This window comes from Rhagoletis pomonella, unplaced genomic scaffold, assembly GCF_013731165.1.
Source record: "Rhagoletis pomonella isolate Grant_MI unplaced genomic scaffold, Rhpom_1.0 Rhpom_scaffold_00008, whole genome shotgun sequence".
Lineage (NCBI taxonomy): Eukaryota > Metazoa > Arthropoda > Insecta > Diptera > Tephritidae > Rhagoletis > Rhagoletis pomonella.
Genome location: NW_023458562.1, coordinates 37,640,775 through 37,662,610, shown reverse-complemented (window position 1 = coordinate 37,662,610; position 21,836 = coordinate 37,640,775). Strand labels below are relative to the sequence as shown.

The following is a 21,836-nucleotide window of genomic DNA, read 5'->3' as shown; positions in this document are numbered from 1 at the left end:
TGCAATCACTTTCTTGTTATACTTTTTATTTGTTTATTTACTTTTTGCCTTTTCCTTTGCCTGTCAACATAAAAACAAAAACAACAAGCAAGCGGCATACAAAACAGCTGACTTACCATTGCCATACTGCGAAATTGATTTTTGAAGGATTTTTAACAGATGGACTAGGTGCTAGGTGAAACATTGGCTAGGCAGAAAAACGGTACGTCACGAAAATTCACATGGGCTCGCCAATACTCCCTTTCCAATGACTGCCTTAATTTTTTCATCTTTATTTTTCAATTCCATGGTGAATTTATAGATGCGTAAGTATCCATTATAGGGAATTTACATGAGGCGATTTTTCAATCGATTTTTAGTTGAAAGCAACAATCGCCTGGTGTAAACGGCCTTTCAACTAATCGCTTACAATGAAGTTGGTCGGCTGCCTACTTTCGTTCAACTTTTGTTCAACTAATCGCCTGTGAAAGTTGAATCATGTAAATTCCCTATTACTCTCGATACTCGGTACCGAAACATTTAGGTTTCGAATAAAATAGCACATAGGCCAAAAATATGGAAAAAACGGTTCAGGGGAGACTCGCCTATCAAAGCCCGAATGTAGGAAACAATAGAGCTTTTAATACTGATTTAAATGGAAGATGTATATATATCGGTTCGAGGCCATAATACAGAGAAACTCTTGTTTGAAGCTTTTTTGTTCCAGCTGAATCGGACGATATCATTTTTGTAGGCCTGGGGCAGACTTTGTAACCAGTTAGCGTCAATTTTCGAATCGGTATCGGTTTTTTTTTGACGATTGATATGTAAAATTTTAACGTCAACAAGTGCGATGTCGATCCGATACTTATCGCTAACTGGTTGCAGAATCTCCCCCCTGAAAGGCTTCTTTATCCATCAAAGTATTTTTCTTGAACCTTCGCTCGACTAGGGTTAAAACTGATAAAATAATATTTCTCTGTTGCGATAAGTTCAAGTATTTTAGCCGATATCATATAAATTAGTAATTAAAGTTTTTTCTAAACTTGAAATGCATATAATAACGTCTCACCAAAATTACTCTCACGAATTCTGGTGCAATCGGCGCAATCAAGGCGAATTTACACAAGGTGGTGTTCAAGGCGAATTTAGATTTTCGCCGCGGTACTTTTTAATGTCCAAATGATGTGTTTGTTGCAGAATGAATTCGCCTTGTTTACAACAAACACATCATTTTGACCAAGGTAAATTTATACAAGGTGGTGTTGTCCAATCAGCTGATTTCTTCTTCTTTCCTTCGCCTTACATGTATTTTGTTTTTGCTTTTACTGATTTGACAGCATGCCCCTGAATAGCAACAACAAAATACATGTAAACTTTGAGGCGAATTGAGATGACATATTGCCCCTGATACAAAAGACATGTGGTTGTTGTTTGTTGTATTCTTGCTACCACCTTGTATAAATTCGCCTTGATTTTGACATTAATAAGTACCGCGGCGAAAATCTAAATTCGCCATCAATACCACCTTGTATAAATTCGCCTTGAGAGAAGGGGTGGCAACCAACGTAAGCAAATTGGATGGCGCGAAAAATAAGCAATAAACTTGCAAAAAACAGAACGTACCTGTGTACAAGCAAACCAATTGAAGCAGCTGCTAGTGGGTAGAAATGGATTCTGATCAGGATGAGCCAGTTAAGAAAATGGTAAAGAAAGAAGCCTATGGAGTTGATATAAAGTCTGAAATTGCAGTTGTCAAGAATGAGGAAGATGTTGGCCAGGAAGTAGAAATCAAGCAAGGGAAATCTCTCACAGGAGGTTTGAAGCAGGAGCCTGATGAATCCTCTGCTGAACCTGAAGTTACGGTGAATAAAATATACTCATTGAAAAATTTGGGGCCATTCATAGCGGCGCACGATAATTCGCAGAACACAGTTTATTTCCAAGATTTGCCTGACATCTGCAAGCGCGAACCATGCATGCTAGGTGTAGATGAAGCTGGTCGAGGGCCGGTGCTAGGTCCAATGGTTTATGGCATCGCTTACTGTCCAATAAGTAGCAAAAAAGTGTTAGAGGACTTGGGTTGCGCGGACTCAAAGCAATTGACTGAAGAAAAGCGTGAGGTGATTTTTAACGAAATGAATACAGCGGAAACGCCACGTGCTTGCGTCGGGTGGGCTGTGGAAATTATATCTCCGAACATAATAAGCACCAGTATGCTGCGACGAACCAAATGTTCGCTTAATGAAGTATCTATGAATTCAGCCATTGGGCTTATAAAACGTGCTGTTGCCGAAGGTGTAAACATTTCAGAAGTCTACGTCGATACTGTAGGACCGCCAGAGAAATATCAGGACAAGTTGAAAGGCATTTTTCCGGATTTCAAAATCACTGTGGCTAAAAAGGCTGATTCTACGTATCCCATTGTATCAGCTGCCAGTATATGTGCCAAAGTCACACGTGACACCGCATTAAAGGTTTGGAAATTCCCAGAAGGCATCAGGATTCCTGATAACAAATTTGGCAGTGGTTATCCAGGTGATCCGGTCACTAAACGGTTTCTCAGTGAGAATTTGGACATGTTTTTTGGTTTCCCGCGCCTTGTCCGATTTAGCTGGTCCACTGCGGAAAATGCACTTGCGGATAAAGTATACGAATTAGAATTTGACGAACCTGAAGATCCAAAACCAAAATACTCAGGACCTAAATTAACACAATTCTTCAAAGGCGCAACAAAGGGCGGTGAGGTGCAACGAAAGCCTTGTCGATTCTTTAGGGAACGTTGCTTGGATAATGTTACGAATTTCTAACTCAGTAGTATAGAAAAATAAAATCATTATTAAGATTTCAGATTATGTACCGTATTAAAAGTAAGCATAAAATAATTTTGCACATACATATGTATGTATTTAGAAAATCCCGCTGGCAAATTCACATTTGAGAAAAAATACATACATAGATAAAATTTTTTCTACATTATGCATATGACTTCGTTCTTTAATGAAATATAACAAGAGTTTTGTAAGAGGATTATTTTCCAGTTCCAATCATGATAAAAATATAGTTATAGTTAGTTCTTATGTTTTTATCATGGTCCCAATTATAATACGGCTCTAGTGCATTAAATTTGACATTAGGGTCGGACAGATATATACGACTTTAGATTATGTCTGTAGTTTTTGAAAAACAATGCATGTTCATACATATGCAGATATTTGAAAATACATAATGCTTGTTGATCATTATGAATTATATTCTAAACAAAAGTATCGTTATAAAGTATATATGCATTTTGTTACCTCAGTTTAAGAATGAAATTATCCCCCTATCGACATTGAAAAGTGGCATCATTGTTAGATGCGTGATTTGGTCGCTTTGGCGCGCTACAATCAGCTGAGCGCTATCGGCCTCTATCATTCCCATTTGCTTACTCTTTCTGTATCACGTCGAAAGAATCGCAAGTCGCGTTTTCTACACTCGAATTTTTTAAGGCAAAATTTGTGCAAACATTTCTTTATCTTAACTTTAACCGAATGCTCTGAAATTATTGGAATTGTAAAATTTAAATTTTTGTATATTTTTTGCAAGTAAGCAGATAAAAATCCGGGCCGGGTAAGTGGGTTAAATTTGGCTGGAAAAAATCGTATTTTTCACTTCGTCGTGTGTGTGTGCTGGTTGAAAAACGCGCTGCTGCGGTGGGGCATTCGAATTGCCGCTGCTGCTGCTCTCGCCATTTTGAGTCGAATAAAAAATTTTTCTGCCTCAATACGACAAAAAAGCGAGCAAGGCACAGCCTGAAAAAGAAAATTCTAATAGTAAAAGCCATTGTGCTGCAGGCTTCGATCAGAACAAATGAAAAATCTTTAAAGGAATTGGAAAATATACTTGGAATCCAGCAACTTCGCAGATAGAATATTCCTCGAATTATTGCCAGATAATCTACTGCAGTTTCTGGTAGCTGGAGTTAAAGGCGGGAAGATATAGCGATAAGAAATTAGACTTAGATAACTCAATAATCCCAAAAACAACCGAATCACTCCACAAACGAATAGCCTCATATTCTTAAGCTCAAGGATATAATATTCAGGCAATTCTTATAGCCTTTTCCGGTGCGTAGGTGTCTCGACGGTAAAGTGGAAATTGGACAGATAAAAAGGCAAAAGACAAGGGGAAGACAACGATAAAACGAAACGAAAAATGGCGCATTCGACAGCAACTATAGTCACAGCAACAACGTCCGCTGCTGCTTCGTCGACAAGTGAAATCAACTGTATAATCCAGGATGCAAATGGTAAGTTAGATATAATATACTATATTAATATACTTTTCTTAATCCTTTTGGATGTGGGTAATTCACGAGCTTGGCCAGGGAACCTGCGAACCAACCAAATTCCATAATTTACCTTCGCTTCGCTGCTCGGGCTGGCAGTTTTGGCCGTAGTAGTGTTGTTATTTTTTACTTCACTTGGATTTGTTTTTGTGTTACTGGTCTATTGTGTAGATCGCGCTGGTGGGGTATGCGGGAAATGAGAATGGGAAGTGAAGTATGGCAAAGAAGAGGGTGGGAATGTGTAAATCAGAAAAGATGGACACATCGCAAAAAGGAAATTGAAAATAAAAATGAGAATGCAAGAGGGAGAAGCATAGAGAAGGCATAGCGGAAAAGGAAATGTGCCCAAACAAAGCAATAAATATGCAAGACAAGTGAAAGAATCGGATAGAGTTGCTAAACAAACTTCCGGTTAGGACTTAAAAAATCTTAAAAGCAAAGTAGATATATTATTTTTAGTCGATTGACTTTATTTATTGGCAGTGTCTACACACACGCGCCACGTTAACTTTTACCGTAGATCCAAGATAACAAATTACCGTAGGTTCACCAAAAATTTAATTTTACCGTGTATACACGAATTTTACCGTGGATATACGGTATTTTTTACCGTGGATCTACGGTAATTTGTTACTGTGGATCTACGGTAAAAGTTACCTTGGCGCGTGAGTATCTACGGTAAGAGGATATGTGTATTACGGGGATTATGTGTTGTCGGAGAAAGGGGGCAGAACTTCTTTATGCGTAGGCGGCCTTTGGCAGGCTTGGGGATTATAACCCTTACTACGCAGAATTCTCCTTGCTGTGTTGCCGGAGAAGTGGGACAGAACTTATTTCTGCGTAGGTAGCCTTCGGCCGCGCTTAGGGACTATAACCCTTACTACTCACTATTCTCCTTTCTGTGTTGCCGGAGCAGTGGGACAGAACCTTTTACGGTATACGGTAATTTTTACCATAAATCTACGTAATTTTTAACATAGATCTACGGTTTTTTTACCTTAGATATACGGTAATTGTTACGTAATTTTTACCGTGGATATACGGTAATTTTTACCGTGGGGCAGAACTTCTTTCTGCGTAGGCGGCCTTCGGCCGCGCTTAGGGACTATTACCCTGACTACTCACTATTCTCCTTTCTGTGTTGCCGGAGCAGTGGGACGGAACCTTTTACGTGGATATACGGTAATTTTTACCATATATCTACGTGATTTTTGGATATACGGTAATTGTTGCGTAATTTTAACCGTGGATATACGGTAGTTTTTACCGTGGATTTACGGTAATTTTTATGGCGGATATACGGTATACCGTAGAAGTATCGAGTACTTTTGAGGATCGAGTTCTTTGGTATCGATACTTTTAAGGATAGGGTATTTTTCAGAGTACTGAGTACTTTCTTTAAATATACACATAACTTGATAGCATTTTATTTATTTATTTATTTATTTTTTACAGTTTGTTAGACTTATATTGCAACAAAGATTTAACATTCGTATAATTAGATTCTAGATTTAAAATGTAAATATTAAATATTAAATACAAAATGCTCTACAGAAATTTTTAAATAACATTATTTCTTTATCACTGCAATTATTTTATGTCAATATAAACGCATGCAATTTTCTGGAAGTTATGTAGACGGTTGGAAAGGCCGAGTTTCCAATCCTCGCTATTCTTTTTGGGTTACTCCATTTATTGATATCTCCTGGGTGGTCAGAAAGGCCGAGTTTCCGATCCACCCAGTCGTGCTTTCGTGACGGTTGACGTTTGGAAAGGCCTAGTTTCCAATCCGCTCGTTTATTGTTTATTATCTAAGGGTCTAGGTAGTCGGAAAGGCCGAGTTTCCGATCCGCCTAGTCTCGATATCTTGGTGGTTGGAAAGGCCTAGTTTCCAATCCACGCTATTGTTGATACATCCCTATCTTGTAGGCTGCGTTCTACAATAGTCAAATAGCAGCCGCTTGAAAAGAGTGATAGTATCACAATTTTTTATAGCCTCTGGTAATTCATTGAAGCACTTTAAGTCTTTATAGAAAATATTTTTTTTTGCCCACTTCTGTTCTATACTTCGGGAGTCTGAAGCTGTTATTCTCTCTCAACAAATATGTATGTGTCTCATTTATATATCGGAGATTATCGCTAAGATAATCCGGCAGGTTGCCCTTCTTAATATTGTACACAAATTTCATAGCGTGGTAAAAAACCTGTTGCTTCACGCTTAACCAATTCAAGGTTTCAAGCATACATCTTGTTGGTGTGTCATACGGTTTGTTGAGGATGAATCTCATCCCTCGGTTTTGCATTTTTTGCAGCTTATCTACATGGGAGTCCCCCGCTAGGAAGAAAATCGTGGGGCAGTATATAAAGTGCGGTTCTACTATTGACCTGTACACCAACGTTTTATATCTTCTTCCCAAGTACTTACACGATCTCTTTATAAGGCCAATTTTTTTAGCAATCTTGTTGACTGTATACTCAACGTGCTCATCAAACTTTAGTTTGTTGTCTATGTATATTCCTAGGTACTTGACAATTTTCACCTCTTCGATATTTTCATCTTTGATTTTTAATTCACGGCTTATGAAGTCAGCATTTGCCGCTCTGGAAAATACCATAAAGTTAGTCTTTTTCACATTCAGTTTGAGTTTATTTGAACACAGCCATTGATACAAAGAATTAAGATCTTCTTGCATTTTTACAATCGCATTTGGTAGTTCCCTATCACTGATCGTTAACAAGGCATCATCCGCAAAGAATTTTATTTTACAATGTTTGAGAGAACTTTTAATATCGTATATATATATATTAAAGAGTAGGGGTGCCAAAACTGAGCCCTGTGGTAATCCGATGTCTACGGCTATCTTACTAGACATCTTTGAATTAACTATTGTTTGTTGCCTACGATTACATAGAAAGCTTCTAAACCAGTCAAGTTCAGTGTTTTTTATACCATTATTCAAATTAATATATGAATCCCAAATTACGTAAAATGAATGGCTTACTGTACTGGGTACAAGTATTGTACTTGAAAATTATTGAAACGTCAAATTGAGTACAATCATTTCTGAATAGTCGATACCTAATAAAAAGTAATTTTAATCGATCCTGAGTACATGCCATTCCACGCTACTAGAAGATATAGAGGCCTCCTCTCTCCCACAGAGGCTCAAACGGTGGTCGGCAAATTATCTGAGTGGTCGACACTCGTCGGTAATGTTTAGAGACAAAACGAGTAAATTCAGAAAAATAAAACGGGGTTCCACAGGGTGGTGTCCTTTCCCCACTACAGTTTAACTTTTACATTTCAAAGCTCCCTCAACCACCCTCGATCATGGCGTCTGGGAATGGAATTGATGACCTGTGTTCGAAAGTAAACGGGTATCTCTCCGAACTTTCTCGCTTCTTCACTGCAAAGTGTCTAGCCGTATCCCCTACGAAATCCTCTGCGACCCTGTTCACAACCTGAACGAAGGAGGTCAGGCTACCGCTGGGAATTCACGTCGATGACACACCAATTCCGACGGTGAATAACCCCAAAATACTCGGAGTAACATTCGACAGCCTGGTCTCCTTCTCTGCGCACGCAACCGCTATTGTCAATAAAGTACAGAGCCGCAACAAGGTCCTCCAGTCGCTAGCCGGCAGTACTTGGGGCAAAGACAAAGAAACGTTGCTGGCAACATACAAGGCAATAGGGCGGCCGGTTTTAAACTACGCAGCGCCAGTGTGGTCGCCGGGGAGTAGTAGGACGCAGTAGACGAAGCTACAGACTGTACAGAACACCGCACTCAGGACAGCGACAGGATGCCTCCTGATGTCGCCCGAACATCATCTCCACGGCGAGGCGCAAATGCTCCCCGCAAAGGAGCACAACATAATGCTCTGCAAGCAGTTCCTGATCGGGTGCCACAGAAGTGGCAACCCAAACAGACAGCTGTTTGCAGAGGAGCCCTCGCATAGGCACGTCAGGAGGCATCTATATGAACTGACGGACGAAGTTCAGATGTTCATCAAGCAACCTCTGGACCTGTCAGCGTACCGACTGGCCCTGAACGGCATTCACAGGGAGTCAGTCTCGAGTTATGTAGACTGTAGACCTGTGAATGCCGTTATAGGCATACCGCCCCCGGACATAGACGAGACGGAGCTTCATCTGCCTCTGGAGACACGAACGACAATAGCCCAACTACGCTCTGGCTACTGCAGCAGGTTAAACTCCTACCTGTGTAGACTGAACGAGGATGTGCCAAATGAGTGTCTGGCATGAGTCCCCACATGACTCGAAACATCTCTTCGCATGCCTGGAAAACCCTGTGGACCGACCCTACAGAAGCTGCACGCTTCCTAGGGCTGCCGTTAGTGAAACTTGACGACAACGACTGAGATACCAACCGTCCTGGGCGGGGTTGTTGTAGCCGCTACAACAACAACAACAACTATAGGAGTATTCACATCAGCCTGGTTATATGGTTATGATGTTATCTTTTTAACTCGGTTTACAAAAAAAATACTAATTTTTAACCAGATAAAATCAATAAAGATGACGTACAGCGATTTTTTTTGCAATACGGGCAACTGTTTCTTAGTTATTATATTTTCCGCAATTTTTTTATAAAAATATGGTCAATTCTACAACATAGTCCCTAAAAATCAGAGCTCCAAACCTTGTGTAAAAATAAAGAAAATTCTTCAAATTTTTTATTAAAATAATGCAGTTTTTAATTACATTTTTTGAAAAAGTTGAGTATGCAGTTTCTAGCACATTCAATTTTATTATAATAAATTGCAAGTCTGAAGTAGCTAGGACTTACGAATGATTTTTGAATAATTTTTTTCACCATATAAATTAATGTTCAATTCTTTTTATATGGAGAAAATAACCGACACCTAACGACGTTGTCCCTGTGGAAATTCCCTATAGTCTATCTGGACGGGGTTGTTGTGGCCGCTACAACATTATTATTATTATTATTATATTATAATTAAAAAGTATAATATTTTAATTAAAAGTTGCAGAATTTTCTTAAATTTTGTAAAATGCTTGGAACTCTGATTTTTGGGGCTTTTATTGTAGAACTAACCATATTTTTATAAAAAGTTTGCGAAAAATAAAATAATTAAAAACAGTTCCCCGTATCGCTGTACCTAAACATTATTGATTGACTGTATGTTTACGAAATGTTGACTTACATACAGTTTAGATAAAATCAAGTAAGATACTCTTAACCATAAAAAAGATAATTTTCTAATTCTACAGTAGTTACTCTAGGATTGGTAAAATCGAAGTCTAAAAAATTTGAGAAGGTTGTTGTTGAAGAATCGTTGTCGTCAATCTCAACTAAAGGAGAGCAAAGGAAGCGTTCTCAACTCCAACTGGGTTTGTGCATAGGGACAGAGGTGTTAACTGAGTGGGGTTTGTGAGGCATGCGACTCGTTGGTTACATCTGCATCTAATCTGCTCAGTTACGAGTTTAGCCTGCTGCAGTAGCCTGAGCGAATTTGAGTTATTGTTGTGCGAGTCTCCCGAGGCAGACGAAGCTCTGTCTGGTCCGTTGCGTTCCCAAAACGGCGTTCTCAGGATGAGGGTCAGTGTAAGTCAATACTGACTTCCTGTGAATGTCGTTTATAACCTGTCGGTATGCTGTCGGGTTCAGCGGTTGCTTTATGAACGTCTAACCTTCGTCCGTATATGGTAATGCGGCGACATCATAAGGTACTCGGTGGCTGTCCGTAGCGCCGTATTTTGGCGACCTCACAGACTCTGCATGGTTTAGAACCGGCCGGCCAATTGTCTTGTATGTTGCCAGCAACGATTCTTTGGTTTTGCCCCAGGTGCTGCCGGCCAGCTACTTATGGACCTCATTGCGGCTCTATACTCTATTGTTAATTGCGGTTGTATGCGCGGATAAGGAAAGCAGAATTACGAAGGAAACTCTGAGAATGTTTGTTTTGTTATTCACCGTCGGAATTTGCACGCTATCGACGTCAATTCCCAGATGTAGTCTGACCTCATTCGTCCAGGTGGTAAAAAGGTGTGCCGAGGATTTTGTAGGGGAGAGGGTTAGGCTCCTTGTAGTGAATTAGCAAGAAAGGTCAGAGAGGTGACTGTTTACTTTCGAGCACAAGTGATCAATTCTATTCCCAGACGCCATTATCGAGCAGTCGTCAGCATAAGACACAATATAGACACCCCCTGGTGGGTGACGGAGCTTTGAAATACATATAGAAATTAAACACCTGCGGGGAAAGGAAACCACCCTGTGGAATCCCCTGTTTAAATATCCTCGGTTTGCTAGTACTGCAGCGCTCGCCGTTATCGATAATGGCCTCACCAACATCGCTTTACATCAGTTTAGATGCCTTTCTATCTCAATAGATCATTTTAGGAGCTGAGAGCTTCGTGAGAGTCAGGAAGGACTTTCACTCTGCATTCCTTTCTCATTACCAACGGGAATTTATACAAGGTGGTATCGGTTGATCAAAAACAAAAATTATTTTTTAAATCTTTTGTAATGCTAAATAATATAAGCTTATACATTTGCATAAATTGTCAATACGAAAAGCCCTGCTAGAAGGCATGCATGTAAGGCCTCTTTTCCATATCTCTTGGGTAAATGTTTTAGAATAGTTTCACATAAGAAAATCTATCCAGATCGTCTTCTGGAATATTAACGATATGTATGTTTTTTTATATGAGACGCGATCTTTGGAAGTTTTTTTTAACAAATGGGCACAACGACCGTTTTTTTTTTAAGGAGGAGTACAAATTTATGGCAAAAATACTATCTGAAATTAGTCATTGCGCCACCACTTTACAGCCGATCTTTTTTGACGTCTAAAGTGTAGTGCCTGGCAATTTACTGGCCGCCTAGCATGGTTAACTTTTTTACCAAACTTAGCGACACAGTAAACAACCCACCATTCGATTATTTTTGTACCCGTAATGCCACCCTATACAGTATGGTTGAAAAACGTAGGAATTCGAAATAATGTGTGCTCGCCTATTCGCCACATTTACTCGTGCTTTTGTTTTCCCGCTCTTGCTGACTTGCTCTATCCATTGACGCTGCGATGTAAAGGCGCGCTATGAACTGCAGCTGCCGCCGCAATTTGACAAGTGTAAACTAGTTGGATGTAAAAAGACGAACTTCGTGTGAGCATTACATTGAGACATCACAAAATTGAGAAACAAAGACCAAAATTAAGTACATGTGTTGAAATTAAATGAAATGAAATGTTATTGACAACAGTTAGCCGTAGTAATTAATTATAAATATATTTGAGAAAAACTCGCAACACTTCAGCTTCACATAAGGGCACAAGATAAGCAAAAGAACGTCACACTTTACTAGCAAAGTAGGGCTGAGCAAGTAGGCTTGTGTAGTGAGAGGCCAAGATGTTATTGAAATGATACCCAAAGATTTTCAGCGCAATTTAAGTTAATACATTGTAACAAGTGAAGAATTTCACAAGGGAAATTACTAGCCAGAAATTGTGCTCGGTGGCGAAGCCTTTTATCTGTAGCTATTTGAAGTGTGGTTGTTGTTATTTTCGCTGCCGTATGACTTTGATTATTGGTATGTATGTTTGTTGTACCGCCAGCACATCCATACATAAACATACTACGAAAATCTAGCATACGAATATATGGACATCCATATACATATGTATGTATGTATCTATGAGTATGACTAATTTTGTTGTTTTCGTGCTTCCAGGCAAACTCGTTAAGATTTTGAGACCAAAGGATATCAAACAAGAGACAATTGGTAGTGGCGATTCAACAACCATAAGAGCTGTGCATTTGAACAGCGCAAGTGGTAGTTCACTTAATTCTAGTGCAGGCTCATATACACAGTTGGTAAGTACAAAGTACCTACATTCGTATACTTTACTATGCTTAGGGAGAGAGAAAAACTAAAACATGAAATTAAAAAGAAAAAGGTTCGGTTGGAAAAAAGTGGTAAAAATATATTAATGGATTGTTAAATAATACCGTGGATGTGGTACGTTGCTTGTTAAATTGCGGAATGTTGATGACGTTACTACGCCGGTGGGTGCGCAGCAATACCGATACAAAAGGCGTGGAGACTAATGATAGCTTAGTGGAATATCAGCTGGTTGACCAACCTCTTTTGAATAGAATCGGTAGAATCGGTTTTCCTATGAGGAAGGTTTTGCAAGACTTACATTAATAAAAAAAAGTTTTTATTTTTTAATATAGTTAGTTCACACTATAAAAAACTGTAAACCTACTAAAAAAGGTTTCAAACTTTGTATAAGATTTAAAAAAAAATCATCAAAATTTCAAACTTTTTTATCAAAATTTTTTGGAAAGTTTCGAGTATGCAATTTTATAAGCCATTCAATTTTAATATAATAATGTGAGAGTTTGACAGAAAAATGCGCAACATCGTACGAAAAAAATTCACAAAAATTAAATTGTACTTTATGATACTAAAATTAAATTAAATTAAAAATTTTGTTTAAAAAAAGTTTTATGTTGCAAAAATATATTTTTTATAAACTTTTAAAATTTTACCTTTTTGTTTAATATTGGTGGTAAATTATTTGAGGCCGCCTTGCAAACATGTACATACATTTATATATATATATACTACATGTACATATATATATATATATATACTACATGTACATATATATATAGAATTGAATTACTTATTTTTGTTTAGTCTACTTGGATTTTTCTGTAGAAGGTTTATAGGAAAGAATTTGAAAGCTTTTTTTTGTCGTAGCCAGGCACAAAATAACTCCTGCAGAAATTAAAATTTCTACATTAAGCTTAGTATCCAGCTCTTAAGAAAAGCAAAAACTCCATATAAAATGACGTACAAGAAATGGCTAAGAAATTTTCTTGAGTCAAATTTCCTTAAGGCAGTACGCAGTTCTTAAGAAATTTAGTACGCTTTCTACTACGGTTTTCTAAAGTTTTTTGTGAAAAAAGAGCACAAGGCAACCCAGGTTTGCAACAGAAATATATGCCCGCTCCATTATTTCTTGAGGAAAGAGTGAGGCAACAGGCTGTGAGGTATAAAAAATGTCAAAATTCCTTGGACACACACGCGAAATAATGGCAATTTTTTCTTGACCGTTTTCTTAAGAGCTGGATACTAAGCTATACAACAAAAAACGTTTGAAAAGCTAGAAAATACTGAGGGTCGGGGTCGAGCTTCGAAAATACAAAAATTGAGTGGCATTCAAAAATATCATTAGAAGATAATGGGAAGGATATTAGTAAATGGCCAACCATGTCTTCAAGATTGTTGTCAGTTCAGTTCTGAGTAGATACCCGTCATTAGTAAAAACAAGTAGTTGCAGTGAAGATTTCATAAGTCCCCTTTCAGACACGTCAAGTCTTCAAAGCAATTTTTTCGCATTCTCTTTTGTGTTTTCTGTTTGCTTCCAGACGCGTCAACTTTTATTGAATTGAAGTTCTTGGTCCTTTAAATGTGAAGCAGCGAAAAGATCTAAAGATACAAGAAAACTTGAAACGAATTGACGGTACGGAGGTACTTGTACTCTTCCGCTCTCTTCTCAACGAGCAGACTTGAAAGCAAGACTTGACGTGTCTGAAAGTTGACTAACTGATTCACAATAATTTAGTCTCCCATCTGTTTTGCTTCATTTAAAATAAATGTATGTCTATGGCTTGCATAATTTTAATAATTTTTCCATATTTTCAGGCTACGTCGAGTCAACAACAATATTTGAGCCGTTACAATATACAAGGTGGAGATAGTAAGTTTAAAAAGAAATTTTAATAGATTTTAATACGATTTTAATTTGCGCTCCAATATTTTTTTTCCTTAGGTAACACATACACCGTTATATCAACACAAAATAGTGTCGGCAATCAGCAACCGGCATTTACAACTATAAAATACGAAACTCCAGAAACGGTAAACTTGTGGCTGCCAACATAATCATTACACATTTTACAAATAATAAATATTACGCAATTCCAGGTCACCGTGAAAACGGAAGAGCGCTACACAAAATACACACCAAATAACAATACAAAAATGAAATCAAAACTGTAAGCCATTTAATATACACGTAATTTTTGAACTTTCCTTGTTCATGTGTTTACTTCTACTACAATAGCCACACTACCAATAGCCCCCATACGAACTCAGCACGAAGGCAACGTAAACCCGAAAAGGCTGGTAAAGGTTTGCGACATTTCGCTTTAAAAGTATGTGAAAAAGTGAAGGAAAAGGGCGTCACTACTTACAATGAAGTCGCCGATGAATTGGTCGCTGAAGAATTGCACATCAATGCCGTAGATTCAGCGAATTGTGATCAAAAGAATATACGTCGGCGTGTTTATGATGCGCTCAACGTACTTATGGCCATGGAAATAATATCGAAAGACAAAAAGGAAATACGTTGGATTGGATTGCCATCAAATTCGGCTGAGGTATGTATTTATAGCGACTTTCTTTAAATATACATACGGTGACTAACACAGAATTTTCAAAGTTTTTCATTCTAAGTTTTATTCGATATTCTATACATATAAAAAAAAAATTTAACATGCCGATCTCTGTACATTATAGATATTAAAGAAAAATTAATATGGGGCCTTTATTAGAGCAATAGAAGCCAAATCAACAAATTTAAAATTTTTGTCTGTCTGGCCGTCTGTCTGGCCATCTGTCTGTATGTTTCTAAGCGCATTACTCGAAATCTAATGCATAAATTTGAAAGCAGTTTTCACCGATGTATTGCTAGTGGTCTAAATTAAAATATAAAAAGAGAAAAATTACAGAGTTGCCTACTGTTTGAAAATTATAGTTCAAGCTAGGCCGCTATTATGATTCACAACTTTCAAGATAGTTGAGTTGTAAGTTGTAAATTGTAGTTGGACACAACTCAACTCAACTTTGCAAATATAGTTGTCTGTTAGTTGTCTAGCACTAACATGCTCGGTGTCATCGGTAAAACATAATTCGTAACTTTTAACATAACATTTTTTTGCTTTTAATTATTTTAATATCATTAAAATAACATAATATTATGAAAATATAGTTTTTTATAAATATATAGTTTATACACAAAAATATATAGTTCATACACAGAAAACATAAAAAAAGAATCTAATCTTTTTGAAAGGCTCAGGAAAATTCAATAAATTTGTTTACTAATTTACAACTTTTTATTAAAGTTTTATACTCAAATTCTAAGTAAATTTTTTAGCCCTTCAATTTTAGTATAACAAAGTGCAAGTTTGAAGTTGTTAAAACATTGCGTTGATTTTTGCAATTTTTTAACGCAGTTTCTGCCATACAAACTATTTTCCGCAATTTTTTTTTGTATGTTCGGCAATTTTTTTTTTGTATAAAATAAAATAATAACACTGTCTGCAAAAAAAATTGCGACTATAAAACTACATACTTAGAATAAAAAAAAACCAAACAAGTTTGCAAATTAGTCTGCAATTTTATTGAATTTTTCTGAGTTTAGCACAAAGTTTAGAGATTTTAGTTTTATGTTCTTTGGTGTAGTATAAACTAAATTTATATAAAAAACTATCGAAAACTAATTAGAATGAAAGACTTTGCATATATTGGGAAAAATTCTCCGTGCTAAAACATGTGTTCGTCACCGTATCTACATACATACATATGTAAATATGTACATATATATGTAGGCACATGAAATGTAATTTTAAAAACAATTTTGATTCTCGCAGCAATGCTCTGAGCTGGAAAAACAAAATGAAGAGTGTCGTCAACGCATACAGCAGAAACATCAACAATTGAATGAACTTTTGCTACATCAAGTTGCCTTTAAGAGTCTGATCGAACGCAACAAAGAAGCGGAACGACAAGGCAATGTGCCAACGCCCAATTCTTCAATACAGCTACCCTTTATCATAGTTAATACGCACAAATCGACAAAAATTAATTGCAGTGTTACGAATGACAAGTGGGTTTATTCGAAATTACTTGAAGCTGGGAAATGGATAATGATATATGTATATATATGGTTTTTTAATTTGCTAGATCGGAATATATTTTTAAATTCGATGATCAGTTCGAAATGCACGATGATGCCGAAGTACTGAAACGTATGGGCTTACTTGGTGGTAAGTGGAATGAAATAATTTCTTATAGTTTTTCTTACTCGAATGCCTTTTTGAAAGCAACTTGTGCGTTGCATTTTTTCAATCACTTCCAATTAAAAAAGTTGCCATACCGCTCCAAGTGTTAACGAAATTCTTAGGAGAAAGATTTTATTTTTTTAAGGACTAGACCCTTTGAGATTATTTTAATTTTTATGCATCGTTTGATTGCTTTAACTTTAGCACTTATTTATTAGCTTTTAAGTCAAGCTTTTAAACCCTTTTATATGAATATTACAATTTTTTGATTTCTTTGCGAAAAATGAAAAATGTATGACTTACGTAGTGATGACGGTTCACTCTCCATGAGACCGAACTGTTTCCAGCAATTGGAAAATACATACATATATAATTGTTGTAGCTTGAAATACGAAAAAAACATGGCAAACTATTTAAAAAAATTTAATATTTGTATAAGCATTAAAAGTTATGAAACTATTCGCTAGTTATCGTTGGTTATGAATACATACGTACAACCAAAATATGTACATATAAGCAACAAAGTAAATTTACATTTCGAAACTTCCATTTATGTCTGCGAAAAAATTTCGACGGTTCGTGTAGAAAGTGGCAGACTCGCCTTCTTCTTAAATGTTGAAGATTGAAAGATATAAATTAAAAAAGTTAATTCGGCATAGAAAATTGCATTATTTTTCAAGTTTCACTGTCAAGTGTTTTGGTTTTTATTGTTTTGCCTGATTGCACAATATTGATCAATGAGGTTAATCTACAAACATGCATAAGTACATATAATTTATTTCTTTATTATTTATTCTTAAAAAAAAAAAAAAAAAAAAAGGTTTAGATAAAGGCCAATGCTCACACGAAGAGATTGAACGTGCAAAGAACTTGGTCCCACCGAATTTCGAGAAATATATTGAAGGTATGTAACCACAATGTATGTACATATGAGTACAAATGTGTAATATACTAAATTTTTTTTTTCGCAGCCTATGGCAATGGCAAAGGACTGGCATGCAATTCCGATGATGATACCATGAGCGGCTTCGCTGAACTAACTAATGATTCCTCAATGCATGGGTATCCGCGTGCTGGTGGTCGTCGCGGTGGTGGCGGTGCTAAGGCTGGTGGCCTGCGCGACGGCGATGATGATGATGAAGATTTTTTGGAAAATAGCGATATTGATTGAGGCGAATTCATGGTTGCGTACAATAACAGCAACAATACATACAACTACAAAGAAAGCAGCTGCACCAGCAACAATAACAATAATCATTATATATGCAACAAAGCAACAACAACAAGCGAAGGTCTTTCTATCGGTGGTAGCAAGCTACAACAGCAGCGTTATTTAAGTGCTGCCGCTTATGGAATTTGTAGTGCCAATGACTTGGATTGCGGTGTAATTTCCGAAACTGATCAGCAAGCATTGCAACAATCGCAATTACGTTTGGCTGCTGCATCCAATGCAGGGAGCATAAACGTCGCCGATATTAGTAGCCATTTAACAGAAGATTCTTTTAGTTTTTCATTCATTTCAGCTTTATTAGGCTTGCATTAGAGGAGCGCATATTAGAGAAAACCTGTTAAAATATGTTACTGGATTGTTATATTGTTTATTTGACTGATCATTTGTTTATTATGCGCACTTTTATTCTTACTGTCGCCAGTATGTGTTGTGCGCCTTGAACAGTTGAAGTGATTGCATTACTGACGCAGCTGTTGAATGTATTTTGTATGATCCCATTCTCTACAAGGGAAGGAACGGCAAACCCTTTATCGATTTCTAAGTCTTTTGCTTATCTTTATTTTTTAATTATTTACTTACATATGTATTTGATTTTGCATTTCGGGTTTGCAAATATGTATTGAATTTTTTTTTATGTGCATACTTCTTTGCTGTTTATATATATTTTTTTTTTGCAGAAAAGGGGTGTGACTTTAAAATGTGATGAGTTGTAAATGTCATGCATGAATATAACAAATATTTGGTGCAGAAAATTTGTTTATTAAATTTTTTAGCATAATTGTAAATTAGGCGACGTTTTAGCACTGGCCAATACAAGAAAGGAAAAATATTTATAATTGTGGCCAACGTATTTAATTTAAAAAAAATGTAAACCCTCTTTAGGGACACTAAAATATTATTTTCTATACATAATAAATATGATGATGACAAACGGTAAATTCATTTTTTTACATTTACTTAAAATGTTCAAATGTTGTTTGGTAAATATTCTTACATATATGTACATTTACATATGTACGTACAGGCGGCCGGCGTAGGCTTTATCATTCGGTGCGCCTGATCAGTGCAACAAAATTATGAACCTCGGCAGGTAATGGTAAGCCTCCGAGTGTGTTTCAAGCATACAAAAATCTCATGAAATCCCTGTTGACAAGTTAAAGATGCTTGTCCAAGCGTTTATACAATTTTTTGAGTTCAGTTTCTAATTTATTGGTATACAAATTCATGTGTTTTCTAAACAATGGAGCAAATTTAAAAAGAAGAGTATAAACATATTTATTAGGTTGTGGTTGTCGCTGTAGCGGCTACTAAACCCCGATCGAATCGGCTCATCCATCAACGTTGTCTGGTTCAGCTATGGGGAGGCCCAGGAATTGAGCAATTTCAACAGGTTCTGTTCATTGAGACAGGGGCAGACGTCAGTAATATATGTACGTTTCCGTAATACCATAATCTCAACCGTAGACTACCAAGAACTTGGCAATTGATTAGATTCACGAAAATCCAAGAATTTTGTGTTAAATAATAATCTGGCAATTTGGCACGACAACACTTCTATGCTGTCTTCATAATAACCTGGCGTTTTAAGGGTCTTTCAAAGATTGTTGTCATTGAAAGGAACAGGTCCTGTTAATTCCAAAAAAAAAAGATAGGGCTGGAGACCTCACGTCATTTAAAATTTTTCCTAATTTAACACGATCCCATCTGTCGAAATTTTGTTGAGCAATCGTTTTTAAATAAGCTTCGGGAATAGTTGAAAAATAAATAAGTTTTCTTATTAATCAAAATTTCCGGGCAACCCCAAAAATCCAGCTTTCATCCAGTTGTCATCTGTAATACGTTTTCAGCCGCTGAAAACGCAACAGGAGTTCGGTGGCCAACCGTTTTCCCTTATTTTATTTTTCTTTTATTTGCCTTCCACTGTTCCACTGACTGGTGCTTAAACGTCGTTACAGCATTTACATATGTATCAAGATTTACTTTTTTCGGCTAATCTATCACCCCGAAAACTGCACAAGCAATATTTTTTTTTTAGCTTTTCTTAAATTTATATATATATATGCTTTTTCAACATACATACATATGAATGTATAAAATATGTTAAAATAAAAATTTCCTCATGAGTAGTTTTATTAAGTTTTGGTAATTAAACAAGTAATTTTTAAGCAAAAAACAAAACCGACTTCAATTCTCATATAAAAATTTAAGATTATCGTTAAATTTCTTATGATTCGGTGATCAGAAATAATATGGGACCACCTGTGAGGTAACACCTTTATGGCAATCGGTTAATGTGGTCCAAAGTTATGCGGTAACATACATAAACAAAAAAAAAAATATTCCGGCGAATTGATAACCTTTCTCCTTTTTGTGAAGTCGGTTAAAAAGATAACCATTAACCACACTAAACTAAAAGAGTAAAATGTTGATTGAAGTCGGTTGAAATGCGCTCTAAGGGCGGATTCATCGCTCTAGTTCTGAACTTGTTCTTTCATATGGTGGTTATATTTCACTCTCTGTGAGAGAAAGGCACCAACAACCATATGGAAGAAAAATTCTGAACTAAAACGATGAATCCGCCTTAATATATAATAATATATATATAATATATATATACATATGTAGTTTTAATTACCTTTAAATAAAGTCAAGTGAGAAAATCATATGTAAGAAAAAAATTAATAATAGTGAATAAATACATATTTCATAACAAAAACATTTTTAATATTTAAGAAAAATTTACAAATTTGGCGTGCGCAGGTACGTTCAAGAGTAGCTTTCGCATAACGGCGGTAATAGCGAATCCTTAAAAAAAAAAATTATGTTCGCTTTGCAAGTCTTGATTGAGCCTAAGCTACTTAACACAGCTTATGTATCTCTACAAACTCTTTTTACCATTTCCATTAATCAAGATTCGTTTTATTTTGCTTTAATGTTTTTAAGCACTTTTAAAACTCTTTAAAAAAAAAAAAAATAGATTTATTCTCTTTGCTTTTTTGCTTCCCAAGCATAATCGTCAATATATGAGGCATATTTTCTGATCATTTTTAGTAAGTAAAAAAAGATTCATAAAACATAAAAGGAGGGAATAAATTGGATACATGATCGATTTGCCAGAGCTTATCAGCAAATATATTAAAACATTTTTAAATTAGATTTGAATAATAAAAAGGAAGTAGTTGTATATTGCGTAATAAAAGCAAAACAATAGAAACAAATAAATCAATATTTGCTATTGGAAAATTAATTTAAATGTTTAAACCAACATGGAAATATGAAATTTTCAAGAAGAGACAACACAATTGCATACTTTGTACGCGTCGACAACATTGAACTGACATATAATGAAATGAGTTGGAAAAATAAAGTGTACTATTATATCGACTTCGATTTATAAAAAGTAAAAAATAACCTTTGTTTTAATATATATATGCATATTGTCGTTTAAAGTGCAAAACTGCGTATCAACAAAATGCAAAACCGCGTATCAGCAAAATGCAAAGCCGCGTATGTGAAGTTTTGCAGAATCACGATACGCGGTTTTGTACTTTAAACGACGATATGCGTATCATCGTTTAAAGTACAAAAACGCGTATCGCGATTCTGCAAAATCGCGTAACTGACATTGGCAGCCAAAAATTGGATTTGCTCACACAAGCTCTTGGCTCAATCCTTATCCATTCGTCCTGAAATATACTAGGCAGATATGCGATTGCTTTATAAAAAAGAGAACCATTTTGAAATATGAGTGTTTTTACTATCTAGAAAATTATTTATACAACCTCACATACGCGGCTTTGCATTTTGTTGATAGGCGGTTTTGTACTTTAAACGACGATATCTACTATGTATGGGGGTGAATTTCCGCGAGTTTGAACCGCGTTTTCTGCAATTTGAAGTTTCTTACATTTTTTGGTTCAAATCTCACTGTCTCCTTGTCTCAACAGGAAAATGACGATTGCAGAATAGTTACCCTGAGTGAAGTCCTGTATAATATTGTATACTTTACTAATCACGACTTGAAACTATGTTGTTGTTGTAGCAGCATACAAGCTCCCCAAAGAGTTTTTAGGGAGTGTTGCTGGAGTGACAGTCCTTGGCCAAATATAAATCTGGGTCGTTCCGGTTACGTAGACCCGACTGTCGTGGGAAAGACTTGAAATTATATT

General features: G+C 36.3%; 2 protein-coding genes and 1 long non-coding RNA gene across 6 annotated transcripts; 2 read left to right on the top strand and 1 right to left on the bottom strand.

Moving 5' to 3' along the window:
• The first annotated feature begins 1,510 nt into the window (after positions 1–1,510).
• Positions 1,511–2,921, top strand: LOC118744814 (ribonuclease H2 subunit A). Of its 2 annotated transcripts, XM_036478169.1 has the most exons (2): positions 1,511–1,844; positions 1,908–2,921. In XM_036478169.1, the coding sequence occupies exons 1-2, from the start codon at positions 1,650–1,652 to the stop codon at positions 2,787–2,789; spliced, it is 1,077 nt and encodes a 358-aa protein (XP_036334062.1). In that variant the 5' UTR covers positions 1,511–1,649; the 3' UTR covers positions 2,790–2,921. The 2 variants fall into 2 exon arrangements, with proteins under 2 accessions (XP_036334062.1, XP_036334061.1); XM_036478168.1 differs by having other exon boundaries at positions 1,511–2,921.
• Positions 2,922–3,236: 315 nt separating this feature from the next.
• Positions 3,237–3,957, bottom strand: LOC118744815. The gene is made up of 2 exons (XR_004993590.1): positions 3,865–3,957; positions 3,237–3,773 (listed from the first exon to the last, which is right to left on the bottom strand). It is a non-coding gene; the product is annotated as an uncharacterized LOC118744815 (long non-coding RNA).
• LOC118744813 (transcription factor Dp) lies at positions 3,771–17,949 on the top strand. 3 transcript variants are annotated; one of them, XM_036478164.1, is made up of 10 exons: positions 3,771–4,270; positions 12,028–12,170; positions 14,014–14,068; positions 14,141–14,229; positions 14,296–14,366; positions 14,435–14,750; positions 16,026–16,261; positions 16,339–16,421; positions 17,257–17,340; positions 17,408–17,949. In XM_036478164.1, the coding sequence occupies exons 1-10, from the start codon at positions 4,177–4,179 to the stop codon at positions 17,605–17,607; spliced, it is 1,371 nt and encodes a 456-aa protein (XP_036334057.1). In that variant the 5' UTR covers positions 3,771–4,176; the 3' UTR covers positions 17,608–17,949. The 3 variants fall into 3 exon arrangements, with proteins under 3 accessions (XP_036334057.1, XP_036334059.1, XP_036334058.1); XM_036478165.1 differs by lacking the exon at positions 3,771–4,270 and adding an exon at positions 11,627–11,886; XM_036478166.1 differs by lacking the exon at positions 12,028–12,170 and having other exon boundaries at positions 4,177–4,270.
• Positions 17,950–21,836: the final 3,887 nt, after the last annotated feature.